This window comes from Notothenia coriiceps, unplaced genomic scaffold (assembly GCF_000735185.1).
Source record: "Notothenia coriiceps isolate Sejong01 unplaced genomic scaffold, NC01 NC01_scaffold00036304, whole genome shotgun sequence".
In the NCBI taxonomy this organism is placed as follows: domain Eukaryota; kingdom Metazoa; phylum Chordata; class Actinopteri; order Perciformes; family Nototheniidae; genus Notothenia; species Notothenia coriiceps.
Genome location: NW_011369005.1, coordinates 179,390 through 194,450, shown reverse-complemented (window position 1 = coordinate 194,450; position 15,061 = coordinate 179,390). Strand labels below are relative to the sequence as shown.

The following is a 15,061-nucleotide window of genomic DNA, read 5'->3' as shown; positions in this document are numbered from 1 at the left end:
GAAACGAGCATCAGACGGTAAAGTGACTCCTCCAACCTTGAGCTGAACCCAATTACTTCCTAATTTTACTATATGAACCTTTATGCATGGTTACATCCTCAGCAGGCACTTTCAGACTGCAGAAATATGGGACAGTCTCAGTGTGATGTCACCTATTAACTTCCTGTTTAAAGCTGCTGAATGGGATTCAAAGGCTGCTGGGACATGTACTTTAAAATGGAGCGAACTTTAAGCCTAAATCCATGACTGTGGATAATAGTGGGTCTCGCAGAAATAAATGAATGCCATATTCTCGTTTCATTTTTAGCTGAGGGTGCTGCTTCTACTTTGTAACTCAGTCTTCTTCTCTTATAGTTATTTCTGATATCTTTTTCGGTATTCATAAAAAAGTAGGTTAACTTCAAATTATAGCTGATAAATACAGTTAGTAACACATTTGAAATTAAATTGAAAACATGTGTCCCTATGTGACCCAACATGACAAAACGAACAAATTATTAATATTTGTATTACACGTTTGTTAATCATCAGTCATGAGCTAACACACAATTTATGATGTTAAACATTTAATCAAATGCACTCTAATGTTTTTTCTAAATTTGATAGCTAACAGACCAACTCTGCTAACTGGAGAGTCCTACATTAAAAATTGTTTATACATTTGTATCTATTTATTGTAATCTCAGAAAGTATAGGATTCCTACCTCTCCCATTTTAGCAATGTTTTAAATGACAATTGAATATGTGTTATTACCAATTTCAGACTTATATTAAATAATTTCTTATAATTTTAAGACCCATTAAGCATCCATGTGAACTAACACAGAAAAACGATGTATCTGTGTCTATTTGAAACCATCTTCCAGAGTCAGTCCCCGCTTCATTATGATGTATTTCACTAAGCTCCCGAGCTTAATTCCCAAATGTTTATGTCATACGATCCCACCAAACGCGACACGTGTCTGAGGAGAACGGTTGGCAAATGAAATGATAAAAGTCCTGTCATTTAATGGAGCCCACAAATCCATCAGGAGTGTAACTGGGACGTGTGGTGTGTGGTGGGGGGAGCGGTGAATTATGCAGCCAGACATCCGGTAATGCTTCGATATCATCTGACATGATGAGAGCCGTCATGGATGGGAGCCACGCATTGTTCGGCAATTAATTTCACATTCCCGAGCGCTCTTCCTGGGACTTGAGAGGGCATAGATGGAGGTCACACCGCGCTGGGAGCAGAGAGACCCTGCGCTGATATATATGCACACAAAGATGCTCACACTCTCAGTGTTGGAGTGAAATGACAGAGCAAAGACTGCAGGCACTACAGAGAGGTAGTGCAGGATGAACTCACATGTGCACACAAACACTGCGTTCTCTTGCAAAATGAGCCCGTCTTCATCACTGTGGAAATCTGTCATCAATTTACACATCTATTATTACTAAAGTGCATGCATAACTGTCACACTGCAAAATATTTTCCTAGCGAAGAGAATGTTGGATTCCTTTTGTATTCTAAGAGCCAAAGCTCCAGTCTCCATCTTCTGACAAGGCCAAACATCGTCAATTGTTTTGGCGGAGGCAAGAGGAGGAAAGAGTGTGAGCACATTTCAGACCGACTAAGGGGAAAGTCCTCAATGGCCTCTCCAAAAAAAAAAAAACCTCAAGAAGGGCTTTTCAAAATACTGTCAACCAAACGGGCCAAAAAGGAATATCTGTGACTCTGTTGATAATGAGAGTTGAAGATGCTGCAGAGGCCTCCAATCACATTTACTTCACTGATTGGCCAAAATCAATCACTTTGAGCTGGTGTGTCACCAAGCCCGTTAAATATTATGTGGCACATTTGGCACTCTGGAGGAAATTGGCAGACATATACATAGTTTGGAAGAGAATATCCTGTAAAGTGGAGCTCTAGTTACACACATTTTGAGTTTGGTATTACTGAAGTGCCAAATCCTGCTCACCGTACACACTGCACAGAAATCGGCTACATTTGAAAACTTTGAAAATGGCACAAAAAAATACCAATGCAGCCCGTCCTAATAATCCCCAGTCAACCACAACGTTCTACATGAGATAAGGGACTTTGATAAGCACATTTTTTCCCATTTCTGCACATGTCAGGGAGATGGATAGTGTGTTGGCCTTAATTGAGGGATTGCCTGCCACCCCTCTCACTACACAGCTGATCTGTGTATGATTTCTGGATCAAGGTGGAGCTTGTGATGGATGTCCCGCCAGCAGCAGGGACACCAGACAAAATCATGTGACGTGTAATGATGTATCACACAGAACATGCCTCATGCTGAACCATGAGACAGGGGCTTCCTTCAAAAACCTAAATACCAAGTAAGGTTACCAGGATCACTAGGATTATTTTTGAAAATATTTTACAAATGTTTCTAGGGAGCAGGAAGATTTAAAGGGGCTCCGAAGCAGCAACAAAGTGCTCCCTGATTCCGTGCTGAAAAAATGTAAAGCTGCATTACTAACAGAGCCCTATTGTGTTGCAGCATTAAAGGGCTTGTGCATGTGTGTGTGTGTGTGTGTGTGTGTGTGTGTGTGTGTGTGTGTTAGAAAAATCGTTCTCAACTATAATCCTAAACATAACACTTTCCCTGGAAGAAAATTGCCCTCCGCAGGAAGTGCAGGAGGCATGTGATAGTGTGTATCCTGCAAATAAGCATGTAGCCTACATTTTTAAAGCTCTACATCAAATGGGCGTCATGCAGCATGCAGAATAATGTTATTGTCAAAAGTAGCATTTAGTTTGAATTGCTAAGAGACATTAATTAAAGCTTTATATTATAATCAAGAAATGAAAAATGTTGAATGATGAAACCTGCAGGGTGTCTCTTGAATCTATACACTAATAAAAACACATACACTGGAAGGCCACAGGGTGAAGCCCCCAGAGGACATCAGTGTGGCTTTAAGAGCACTGAGTCACACTCAGATTATCTCCAGCAGACTCTGCCAGCATGCATTTACTACTTAGACACTCTTAATCAATTTAGCATGTGTCAGGCTCTTCCAAAGAGAGCCAAGACGGGCCTGAGCCTCCCAAACATCGGCTGTTTGGGCATGGAGGTCGGGGGGGGCACGTCGGCAGGGCTGGCACGCCGCCCCCGACAGATGGCAACATGTGGCAACATTACAGGGCCGACAGACGGGGAATGAATCTATGACACCAACTGTGAGCCAATCACGAGCCAACAAAAGAATCACTGTCACTGAAATGTGAGAGGATGGGAACAACTCATACCGAGGCAACAACAACAACAGCACAAATAGATTGCTGCACTATTCTCCGGGATAAAGAAACTGCATCTAAGCTTACACATGATGTATGGATGTTATTTCTCTGCAGCAGCAGGTGTGTGGGACTCAGGGTCATTTTCTGTGTGGCAGGCGGCTCAGAGGTAATTCTGCCAAAGCCGAGGCCAGGAGCAATGTCTCCAGGCGAAACAATACTGCATGTCTGAGTCGCTGCACACACCCTCCGCTTATATGATTTAAATCCAGTTAGCATATATTGGCACAGAGAGATAAAAACATCTCAAACAAAGGCTACAAAACTGAGCGCATACAGAAGCATCATCACACAGAGCATCATATTATTGTTGACCCGTGACACTGCACGGAGACAAAGGCTTCAGAGAATGGATGTTTTGCTGAGCATTGTCATGTTTTCAGTAACAAGCTCTCATTATGTGCTGGTGTTGATGGAGTAGTTTTTGTTCAAGGCTAATTTTCTAGAAATGATACTCCTCGCTATCTTGACTCTGACTTTGTGCAACTTTTCCAATCAGAGGTGTTTGCTCTGCCTCTGCAGTTTGTCCTTGGTGGAGGAGGTGAGAAATCTCTAAAAGGCGAATATTAAGAACTAGGTCAGAGTGAGTTCAGAGACATTGAATCTGCACAACTGTCTGAAGATCTACGACCTCCAGCGAGGACACGGTGGCAAGTGAAAATGAGTTGGCAACATTTCGATTTCCTGAACGCACTGTGTATTTTTTGTCAACTCGCTATTCAAGTATTGTGTGCTGTTTCCTTCTTTTATGTTTTTAAAAACTATCATAGAGACATGTTCCAGTCATCCTTGCATATATGTGATCATGAAGAGTGGAGTTTTTCTTTTAATCATGTGCCTGCTAATAGCTTTTTTCCCCTGCACTTATTCTATTACCAATTCAGTGAATTTTGATGATCAATGTAGTTGTCATGGAAGCACTTTTAGGGATAGATCATCTGTCCTTGAAAACAGCCTGTTGAAGATAATTCAGCAAAGAGTGGGGAATATTGCAAATGCAGAACAATATGCTCTTTTTTGGTGCATTGCATTTGAATGTTTTCATATTGCTTTGTTCTTTTAGTGAGGTAAAGCACCAGTTCATATCTTGTGTTTTTGAGCAATCCCACATATGATCGCCCTGTGCCAGCCTCCTGCCCTGCAGCAGGTGCTGTGGATGGGAGCATGGCAGCAGGCCCAGGCTGCAGCCAGGACATGTTTCTCTGCTTCACAAATACCATGCTGCACTGATACAGCAGGTCATGCATGCTTATGGAGGTGGAAATGAGCTCGTGTTGGAGCGATCAGACTGGCACCTTTCTGAGTTTGTTAACAGGCACATTGATCCAATTAAAAAGCTCAAGTTTGCAGCGAAGGAAAGTTCTACATTGCATTTGAACTCTTAGCACACTTCATGTTTCCTATTTATATTCTTAACTTAACTCAATGTAAACTAGTACACATATTTAGTTTATTGGTGTATCTTCCAAACATGTGTGGCTTTTTCACATTCATTGTTTCTATTACTGCAGCTTTCCTCGTCAAATGTAGCTTGTCCATGTGTCATTGCATATAAATTGTTCAGACATGGTCACTCAGCAGCAAATACAGACTAATGTGTGTGTTGTGAAGTGCTTACACTGATGCTGATTTAACTGATATTGTGCTAAAGCTATCATACAATCTCACAATCAGGCTCATTGTGAGATAATTGTGTGAAAATATGCATAGAGAAAAACACTGCCTTTACCCGGAATACAGCCCGTTTCTGTATTTAGGAAATGCAATTATTTACAGTCTATTCAATCAGTCTTTCATTTCTTCCCAGCCTGTTTATTTGACATTTGTATTTGGTATTAGACTCTATACATCTTGTTAATGCAGCGTTTAACAATCTATATTCATACAGCAGCCTCTTTAGAGGGCACTCTGTTCTGCAGCCAACACACAACTCAACATCTGCTGCTGGGAATCTGAATTATGCCTGTGCATGTGTGTACACTCACGTGCGTGTGATTAACTGTTAAAAATGATGGGGAATCATTTAAAGCTGAAAGCATATAAAAACAGCATTTCACTCTCCTTAACGACAACAAATGATATTACTGGTAGCATCATAAGCAAACAGTGTGAGCGTGGCCACTGAATGAAAGAATATATGACGAAGTGTGTTGAAGCAGGACTCGGTGTATGAAACCAGCGGAGAAAAATTAATTAATCTGGCAGGCTGCAGGTAGAGAAAGCAGAGGTAGGGACTTCACACTCAAACAACTTGTGACATTTTTGACTGGAGCTGTTGATGAGATAGCGCAAAGAATTACCATGGTGTGTCAAAACAGGTTTTTTCCTCCCCGTTTCATGCTTCACAACAAGCAGCAATTTATAAAAAGAACAATGGAGGGGAGAAATTAGACTTTTCAAAAGAGTTTTTGGAAGTCTGATCTGTGCAGTCGCTTGTTTCTCTGCAGAAGGAACAGCTAGAGAGAGGCAAAGCATATGCGTGAGACACGAAATGTGAAATACTTAGTGTTAAACCCCCAATGTGTCAAGACTTCTAGATCATTTAGTCAGCTTTATGTGTGTGAATTACAAATATTTTCTTATATCATTAAATGAGAATTAATAAAGCTGATCATATGAATGCTAACTACAATTGTATTCTAATAATTTATATACATTTACTTTAATTTAGGCAATTCACTTATACACATTAGCCCACATTGTGTTGAGGTGCTTCATTAGTTAAATGTATTTCAATGTTTTTCTTGAAAATACTCAAATTATTAATAAAAAACAAGACTTTGAGTTTAACAGCTTGCAATGCCAAGCTGCTCTTTGCATCCAACAATAGAAAAGTGAGTCAGAACGAACAACAAGTAGAAGATATTGGAGATTTTTCTAAGAGCCTTTCAAGTACTTAGTCTCAAAATTGGTCTTAGGGTGTGGCAAGATGAAATAAGTCATTTTCTGCCAAAAAAAAGAATGTTAGGATCTTGAACTTGCAAGGCAAAATGTATGTATGGCATCTAGAAATACATAACCTTCATAACATAAATATGTGGTTGTGTTGCTCCCCCTTTGCCAATGGAACCAATGAATTTCCTCTGACCGGAAAACGTCTTCAAAACAGATTGCATAAAGAAAAAAAGAAATGAGCTGTTCTTACCAAGCCTGTTGTCCAGCGCTCCAAAGTCCAGAGAGTATTTGACCACATGGTAGTTGTTCCAGACGTACAGCAGGTTGTCTCTGGGATTGTAATCCACGGCTGCGATGTACTGGTAGGAGTTGGGGAAGGGGATGTCCAGGAAGCCGTCTTTGCTCAGCTCCGTGTTGTAGATGTAGTCGATCTTGTTTCCTGTGGCCTCGTTGTCGTCATCCTCGTACACGGACTTCACCACGTAGAGGATCCCACAGATCATGAAGGCGTTGGAGGCTGAGCGCTTGTCGTAGGCCGTGTCCCAGGTGCCCTCCACGCGTAATGTGTAGGGGTTCAGCTGGCTGATGACGATGCGCCCGTTGTTCTGCTCGGTGGCGTAAATCACCCAGAGGCCGTTCTCATCCACAGCTAGGTCAATGTCCGACTTCCCCCCCCAGCGGTAGGGAGAGGTGTCGTGGTAGTTGGCGTTGGCGATGATGGCCTCGCCGCTCTTGATTCGAGTCCGCAGGTCAAACTTGACGATGTTGCGTGTGCGCTCCTTGTTGAAGAAAAGCGCCCCGTCGTACACGACAAAGCCGGTCCCGTCCACGCGGTGCGGCAGCTTGTAGGTGGTGGTCGGCCTCCCGGCGATGAAGTCCTCTTTGGAGGAGTACTCGGTCAACGTGTCGGTGCGGTACGGGGTCCAGGGCATGTAGTAGATCTTATCGGAGGCCTGCAGCGGGTCTTTGCACCATGCTCCAGACTGGTGGTCCGACTCGAAGAGGTGCTCGCTCTGGTACACCCTGCGCAGAAGCCCTGGGCACAGGAAGACTGAGGAGCCAAAAGAGGGGAAAGACAAGTACAGAGTTACATTGGCAGGTATTAAACCTCCAGGAGGTAAACACTGAAAATGGATGAAACCTGCAGCTTAATCTTCCACACTGTGAGATATTAAGTCAGCAAGGTTGGGATTAAATGCAGTACATATTAATAGATTAGTCTAACAAAGCATGTACATTTAAATTAAACAACTATTCACCAAAAGCAACATTTTGTATTATTTGTATCCACGTCTCAAATTACTCAAAGTGCTCATCTGGTTTCAGTTACTTATTGCAGTTTAAAAATTCTGTATACAACACTTCTAGTTCATTTACGCTGAGCCTAAAGGCAATTGGTTCACAATGCCATTGGAAAAACAGACGGAGAAAAGATGAAGTGAGGGTTATTTCATTTACATTATTGTAAAGCAGAAACAAGACAGGAAATGATGTTGAAACACATTAAGAAACCGTTCACCAAGTTGATGAAACGTGTGCAGCGGTAATTCAAAGCACTTCAAAAATGAAACGCTGCAAAAACAAAACACAACGGAAACCAAGGGACACTAAAAAGTGATGCACACAGCTGGGACCGGAGCACTTGTTGACATTCGGCGATTATAAATTGGATGAAAATCACTGTCACTAGAAACGTACCTAAAATGTAGGTTCAATTGGCAAATGTTTTGACAATGTGATCACATGATTCCCTCCGGTATTATTCCAGATCCGCTGTGAGCAAGCTAGTTGAAAGCTAACCTGGTCATTTCAAATATAGCCTACTGACCAAACACCTACAATTACTCCTCGCAGCGTTTTGTTAAAACAGAGATCTTAGTAAACACTGCACATGTTTCGTCAAGGCGGTGAAGATGTTTCTTCATGCGTTTTTTGCAAATGTAAGTTTTTATATTTGCTACTTTTCTGAAGCTGCAGCAAGTTAACTCCTAATGGAAGTGTTTTGGGCTGTTGAAATGTGTTTGACTCATTCTGTTATGGTGGCCAATATAGATGTTAGAATAAATATCTTCTATATTAAATATAACAGCACCAGAGGAGAAAAACACCCAGGTTGTTAATAAATAGTCATAAAAAGTCAAAGTTAAAACATTATAATAACTTGCTACACTGGGATTATTGTCTGAGGCAGGAGAAAGAAGACAAAAGATAGAAAAACAGTAATTACATCATCCATATAATGATTGCCTGTCCATTATTTCACCCACATGACATTTTTGGTCTGCGGCATGATTTACAACACCGCGCAGTAAACTAATTATATGTGAACTGGTTTGTGCTGAAATCTGATAAGGCTGGGCCGGGCAGTGCAGCTGCAGCGGGTCAATAGTGAGTGGACACGGTGTGCGGAAACTCATTTCAGTTCATTATGGATTACCTTCCACTCAGGCAATTATAACGCTCCGTCTTTCTGAAAATACCTCTTTTGAATACAGGATTATACTGTCTTAAAAGTCAGAGTATTAATACATAAAGGTATAATCCTGAAGGTACAGGAAAAGTAAGTCGGAAAGCAAAAGAAGACAGCTTTCCTATTTTTCCACGTTTCGTTCGAAAGTAAATCCCATAAAAACAAAGTGTGTGAAGGGTGCTTTCTCTGTAATGACCCGACACAGTGTGACAGGTTCTCCGGATGCAGATGCATGGAGAAGTAAAAGCAGCGAGGAAGAGGAGGAGAAGAAGGAGACAGCTATAACAGAGGCTTTCTCCCTCCTCCTCTCTGAAGACTTAACATATTGTCTCCCTGCAGGAGGAAGACGTGGCGAGAAGCTTCCCGTTGACATGGCACATCTCACTAAATGCTCAGGGGGATGTTTCTAAAGATGTTTCTACGGATGAGGATGAGCAAGAGTTCAGAGTAGGTGAGCTTTGTAATATGTGCTTTTTAAAGGAGGTGAAAGTGAAATGGATGTGATACAAAAGCAATCTTGGCTTTCATAGGGGAATTTGACAGAAAACATCTCCATAAAATCTTTTGACCCCGCCCTCCAGCTTCATCGCTCACGCTCTCTGACAAAGGTTTAAGTGATGTGTCATTAATTCATGACTACAATGAAACCTTAAATGTATTGCAGCGCTATTAAAGCAGAACCTTTCACTCTTGTTTTAATGACTCCATTTCCATGTTTGACTTTAATCCAAATCTGCAGATGAAGCGTACCCACAATGCACCATGTGGATGTGGTGTTATGCAGCATCATGCAGCGCTGATAAAGGAAGATTGCTATGATCTGTTTCCAGTATTGACAAGAGAGTCCCTGAAGGTTATAGCCATCATCATGTTAGAGCTATAATCAAAAATGGTGACAGCTTATTGGACAGAGTATTGATCAGCCTCTGCTTTAATATTATGGAGCTGATAAAGCAGAGCGGGAATAATCTTCAGTTATAAGGGAGGGTAAAAACACCCCAGGGTTACTTTACTGCAAGATTGTAATGACCTTACCTTAAATAACCATCATATATGTGTCACAAAACGTTGATGAGTGAAGGTCCAGTTTCCCCATGAAGGGCATGCATGACAAACAATGAGCACAGACGTACAACATGTCCTGCTTGAGCACCCGTCACCGTTAAAAAAAAAAAAAAAGCAAGCCTACACCCAGATGAGAATGCAGGTGAAACAAAAGTTGTTGGCATTTAGTTACCTTTTTGTTCCACTTCTATTTTTAGGCGTGAAGGGAAAAGAGAGAGAAAGAAAGAGAACAGATTAATAATGTGATCACACAACTGTGCAAGAAGAGCATGGTTAGTAATACACAGCATCCAATCACTAGCTTTAAAGAAGGAAGAGAAACAGTGGTTAACATGGGCCTGTAGGAAGAAAGACAGGTTATTCAGGTTTTGAAATTGCAGTGATAGCAAATTGTAAAACAGACGTGACTTCTCCAGAAAATAACCATATGGCCACTTAGAAGAAAGCTTATGAATTTGAGGTAAAATTGCATGAAATAAAAATGCGGATTTCACACTTCCCATAGATAGGCTAATAATGTTATTTTTTACCCAATAGACTGATGAAGCTAAATACATGATGTGATATTTTCAATGGTTCAAATCATTTAGAATATCTTCATTGTTGACTGCTATAACTAACACATTTCATCATAAAACCACCCCAGTAAATAACTTACAATAAGTCAAATATTATTTGTAACAATGTTTGAAATGGTATGATTTATTATAGAAATGAGGCATTACCTCATTAAAGAAGTGCCAAATTGCAAACATTTGGATCACTCCATGCATCTCAAAAATAACATCAGCCATTAGAAAATTGCATTTAGTGCACATGCAAGACATTACCGCAAGTACATTAGGACAATTATGTTTTACAAGTTTCATTAAATGTTATGTTTAAATATGCAAATGAGGCATTATGTAATGCTCACTTTTGTTGAATTAAGGAGAAATCGGCAGACAGAAATAGAAAATGTTGGAAACATATACTCCTTAATGTGGATTTTGGATGTTTCCTTTCTAAGAATATGAGAGAAAAACGTCCCGAGATCTCAAAATAGAGCATGAACAATTGTTTTTTATGTGCAATGTTTTTGTCTCCTACGTAGAAATATCTGTTTCTTGCTGATAAGTATATGATGTGCATCAGCTTTAAAAATGCAGTATGCCCTTGCAAACAGTCAATAGAGGAAAACAAAACTGTATTTTGTTTGTTTAAAATGCGACTGCAAATGGCTGCAGGGTTAAGTGATTCTAACATGTATTCTCAGAGCCTGTAGAGAAATGGCAGTGGTTAGTCCATCTAAACTCCCTCCTCTCTGGACACACTTTTTTCTGTTAGTCCTGGTATTTTCTCTGCTCCTGTCCCCTTCCCCTGCAGTAATCCTGCCTCTAATAAGAGAGGATTAACCTCTGTTACCAGGGCTTACAAGAGTCCTCTCCTCCAAATGGAGAGAGTGGCTGAGGGGAGGGATGGAGGTCAGTGGGTGGGCTAGAGTTTGAGAGATGGGGAAGTTATTAGAGGAGAACAATCATAATGCAAGGCGCTGGAGCTGGGTCAGGCGAGGGAAAGCCGAAAACAGTAGTGTTGGTGGGAGAAGGAGGGGTAGGTGGGGGGGGGGTGACAGATAATAAAACTGTACACTGGTACAGCACCTCATCAACACGATAAGTCCATACAGAGCTCAGGGCTACACCTCCATCAGCACCACTGCAACTCAAATCTGCCCAAAACTGTAAAAAGGCACGTGGACGCTATCGATCAAATCAAAGTGACGACGCCCCCCCCTCACCTCCCATGAGCTGCGGACACACAACTGGGAGGCCGAGGGGAGGCCGGCATCTCTGATTGAGCGATTGCTAACATGTCAAGGGGGGAGCGGGGTAATGATCTATAGAAAAAGGCATTAGGGGATGTGATGAGTGGTACATTGCCTGGAAGGAGGGAGGGAAGGATTTGGATGAAATCCCCGTCAAGTATGAATGTGAGCATGAAACGCCGCTGGATGCAGCAAGGTCACCTCAGGATCACTCAGAATAAGTATTTACGTCACACCAAACACAGCACCACCTGTGATAGGAGCCTGGAAATCCAGAGAGGAAAGCCGAGAGCAGAGCGACACGGAGAATTGATTCATTCGAGAGCCTTCTTTACTCCACCCCTCCACTACCATTGTGACCTTAATGCGATTTTGGTCACGGCTGTCATTGAGTCACTAAAAAGCACTTAGCTCTCTCTCTCATCCTCTTCTCTGCCTCTTCCTCTCTGATGTATGAAAGCATTGAAACTATTAAAAAAATATACCCACAAATAAAAAATGAAGGGGCTTTCAGAGCTGCCCTCACGTCTGTGAAAGGGTCTCTCTTCCAAAGCTCATGCATTGGCTCACAATACATTATCTTCTATTCATAAGCACTTAAATAAAGCCTTTTCCTGATGATGAAAATACACAGCGTTTGCACATAATGCAAACAAGTAATTGCACTAATTGATGGTAAAAGAAAAAAGTCTTGGCAGTTGGATGTCTCATAGCATCACAAGGCTCATCTTATGAACATTTTCCCAAAAATACGGAAATGTCCGAGATCTCAAGAAGAGCCCAGCCATAGAAAGCTCCTGCAGATCTAAAAACAGGTCATTTATATTTTAATATCTGTGTAAATTGCTGTTTTTCTTCCAGTTTGTGTTTGCACAGATCTGGAAACAGCCATCCAGATAATCGTGCAGCAGGTCACAGTTTAAGTGAATGCATTGCTTGGACTGAGCTCTGGCAACAGATTTTGGGCAAAACAATAACTGAGTAATAAAGCCAGTAAAGTGTGTGCAGCGTGGAACAGTCAGTAGCTTCCAAAAGCTGGACGAGGCTGCAGCTCACCTAATTGGTCAAGCTGTCGTTACCAAATGCAATAAACTGAACAGAAGCAACCGGTATCACGGCTCCCCTTTGAAATCAAATGTTTCTGAGGTTGAAAATTATTTTGGGTTTGGGGAAAAATCATGTACAGCTTTGAAAATATTATTTGAAAAGGTTTTTACCCTCAAAGAAGCTGCATTGTACTACTAGTTGCCAGTTATCATACACTATTTAGTGAGAAATAAAAAGACAGCAAGCCAAAGCCTTAAAACGTATTGTGTTGCATGCGGAACAGAATTTAGATTTTTTAGAATGTGAAGTTATTTTTTATTCAAATGTGTGTATTTGTGCAAGTTTAGCAATACATGTCATCTTTTGTAAAGCTTACCCTGCTTTCATGCTATTTTTACCGCACCCCCTTTATTTGCACACATTTGACTGGAGTACATCCTGCAATCAGCTACTTATGAACCACTTAATGAGTTTGAATCAAAACCTGCACCTAATAATCTAATTGAATTGTGATATAGAGAAAGATTCACACATCTAATAATTATCATTACAATGAAAAACTACAGCAGCACTTAATAAAGGTAGACAGTGCTGCTCAGCCATAGCATACCTTATAAAATCCTATTATACCGTCAGTGCACAATGCAGTCTGCACTGTAGTTGTTCAGATAATGCATAATGTCAAATATAATTTCCACGTGCGAAGTTGCTCTGCATACTTATTGTAGAGTCTCCGTGCTTCAGGCCCCCGCTGAGCCGCTAACAAAGAGGAGAGTGACCCTGTCATGTGAGCGGCAGCCGTATGGATTTTTATTTGAATAATTAACGCTTCCCAATTTCACACTAATGGTTGAGAGGTATCAGAATGGTATCATTAGCCGCTAATAGAGATTCATGGTGGAATGACTGTAATATTTTTTGCAATATTTCTCCCCCTCTTCCTCCTTTCTCTCCCCGCTGAGGAGTTGCAGAGTGCAAACCCCTTAACTCCATCCCATCAGCATTTTAATTAATGACGCAAATTACTGGGCTTTGAATAGCATGTGCCTAAGGATGGGGGAGGACATGCAGCCCTCCATCCCTCTTCCTCTCCATTCTCTCTTCGTCTCCCTCGTTTTTTCCCCATCATTTCCCCTCGCTTGCTGCTCATGAGTCTCCCCCAGCATCATTACAGGTTTCATTTCTCAACACCCCGCTTTTTCTTCCAACCACTTGTCTGCATGCTCCTCTCCCTCCCCTCTGCCTCCTGCTGCGACGCTGCTATGCTATCTTATAACCTTGACAATGCAGGATGCTGTGTGTGTGTGTGTGTGTGTGTGTGTGTGTGTGTGTGTGTGTGTGTGTGTGTGTGTGTGTGTGTGTGTGTGTCTCTTTGAGGGACAGGTGCAAGGACTTGGCTCTCGTCCAACCTGTTCCCACATGGGAGTGACCAACAGAAGGAGAAAGATAGTGCAGGCCAAACTAAATGAAATACTTTTTCTGTGGAACATAGGGACAACTGGAGCAGAAATAACCATAATTGCACCTGCTGACATTTCTTGATTTTCAAGGACCTTCAAATCATGGCACAGGAAAAGAAGGATGGGGGGAGAAGCAAAGAGGGAGTTTAGTGTTGTGTGTGGCAAGACATGGAGGAGCAGCAGTGAACAAAGAGAGAAATAAAAGACAAGGAAAAGCAGCTTTGATTAGTGTGGTGATCATTAAAGGAGAGAACCCCCAAAGAGACCACTCTCTAATTAGAGCTATATCCTCCATGCTTGGCACGCTAACAACTTAATCAGACGTGTGTGTGGGTAGGACACACTGAGATAAATGGAAATGTTTATGAAGCTTGTTCAGCGTTTATTACAATACGTGTACATTTTAGTCTCCATGAAAAGGCAAGGGTGATCCTGTAAGTATTGAGAGAAAAAGCAGCAAGTAGAAAACAAGCCGCTGATAGATTACAGCAGTTTATTCAGCTATTAGTGGGGAGAACAGTGTCTGTGTGTCCACATTCACCCTGTTCACACCACCATTTATCCACATTGGTAATCACAGCCTCCCTGTGCAATTATCTCGCCTCTCAACTGGAGAAATGATATCTTCACCTTTATTGTGAAAATGTAAACAGTTGTGATTAGCAACTGAAACAATACTGCATGATGTTTTTCTTATCTGTAAATCACATGTCCTCAATTAGAGGATAAATATCTGTCTATTTGGTAGTTATGGTTTCATAATGGCACACTATCTGTGTCTTTCCTAGTCCTGAAGCTGACCGAATACCTTTATTATAAGCTTATTTTAATCAGTAACATTGTTCAGTCGTTCAGAAGCAACAGCCCACATTAGCTCCGTATAGTTAATTCCTCCTCTTATCTGGAAACAAACAAATGTTTGTGTTGCGGAAAGCTGCTCAGTTTGACTCGCTTCCGATTACTCTGCAGGGTAGATACTGTTTGGTCAGGTGAAACATTTAACTGCT

The 15,061-nt window shown here is 41.4% G+C and overlaps 1 protein-coding gene across 1 annotated transcript in view; it reads right to left on the bottom strand.

The window, feature by feature from the left end:
* The window catches only part of LOC104963499 (latrophilin-3-like), a 117,724-nt gene that overhangs the window by 13,836 nt on the left and 88,827 nt on the right, over positions 1 to 15,061 (bottom strand). Inside the window, exons 5-6 of the mRNA XM_010792098.1 lie at positions 9,916 to 9,930; positions 6,459 to 7,259 (exon numbers count right to left, since the gene is read on the bottom strand). Coding sequence (XP_010790400.1) covers positions 6,459 to 7,259; positions 9,916 to 9,930 — 816 coding nt within the window. The remainder of the gene's footprint in view (positions 1 to 6,458; positions 7,260 to 9,915; positions 9,931 to 15,061) is intronic.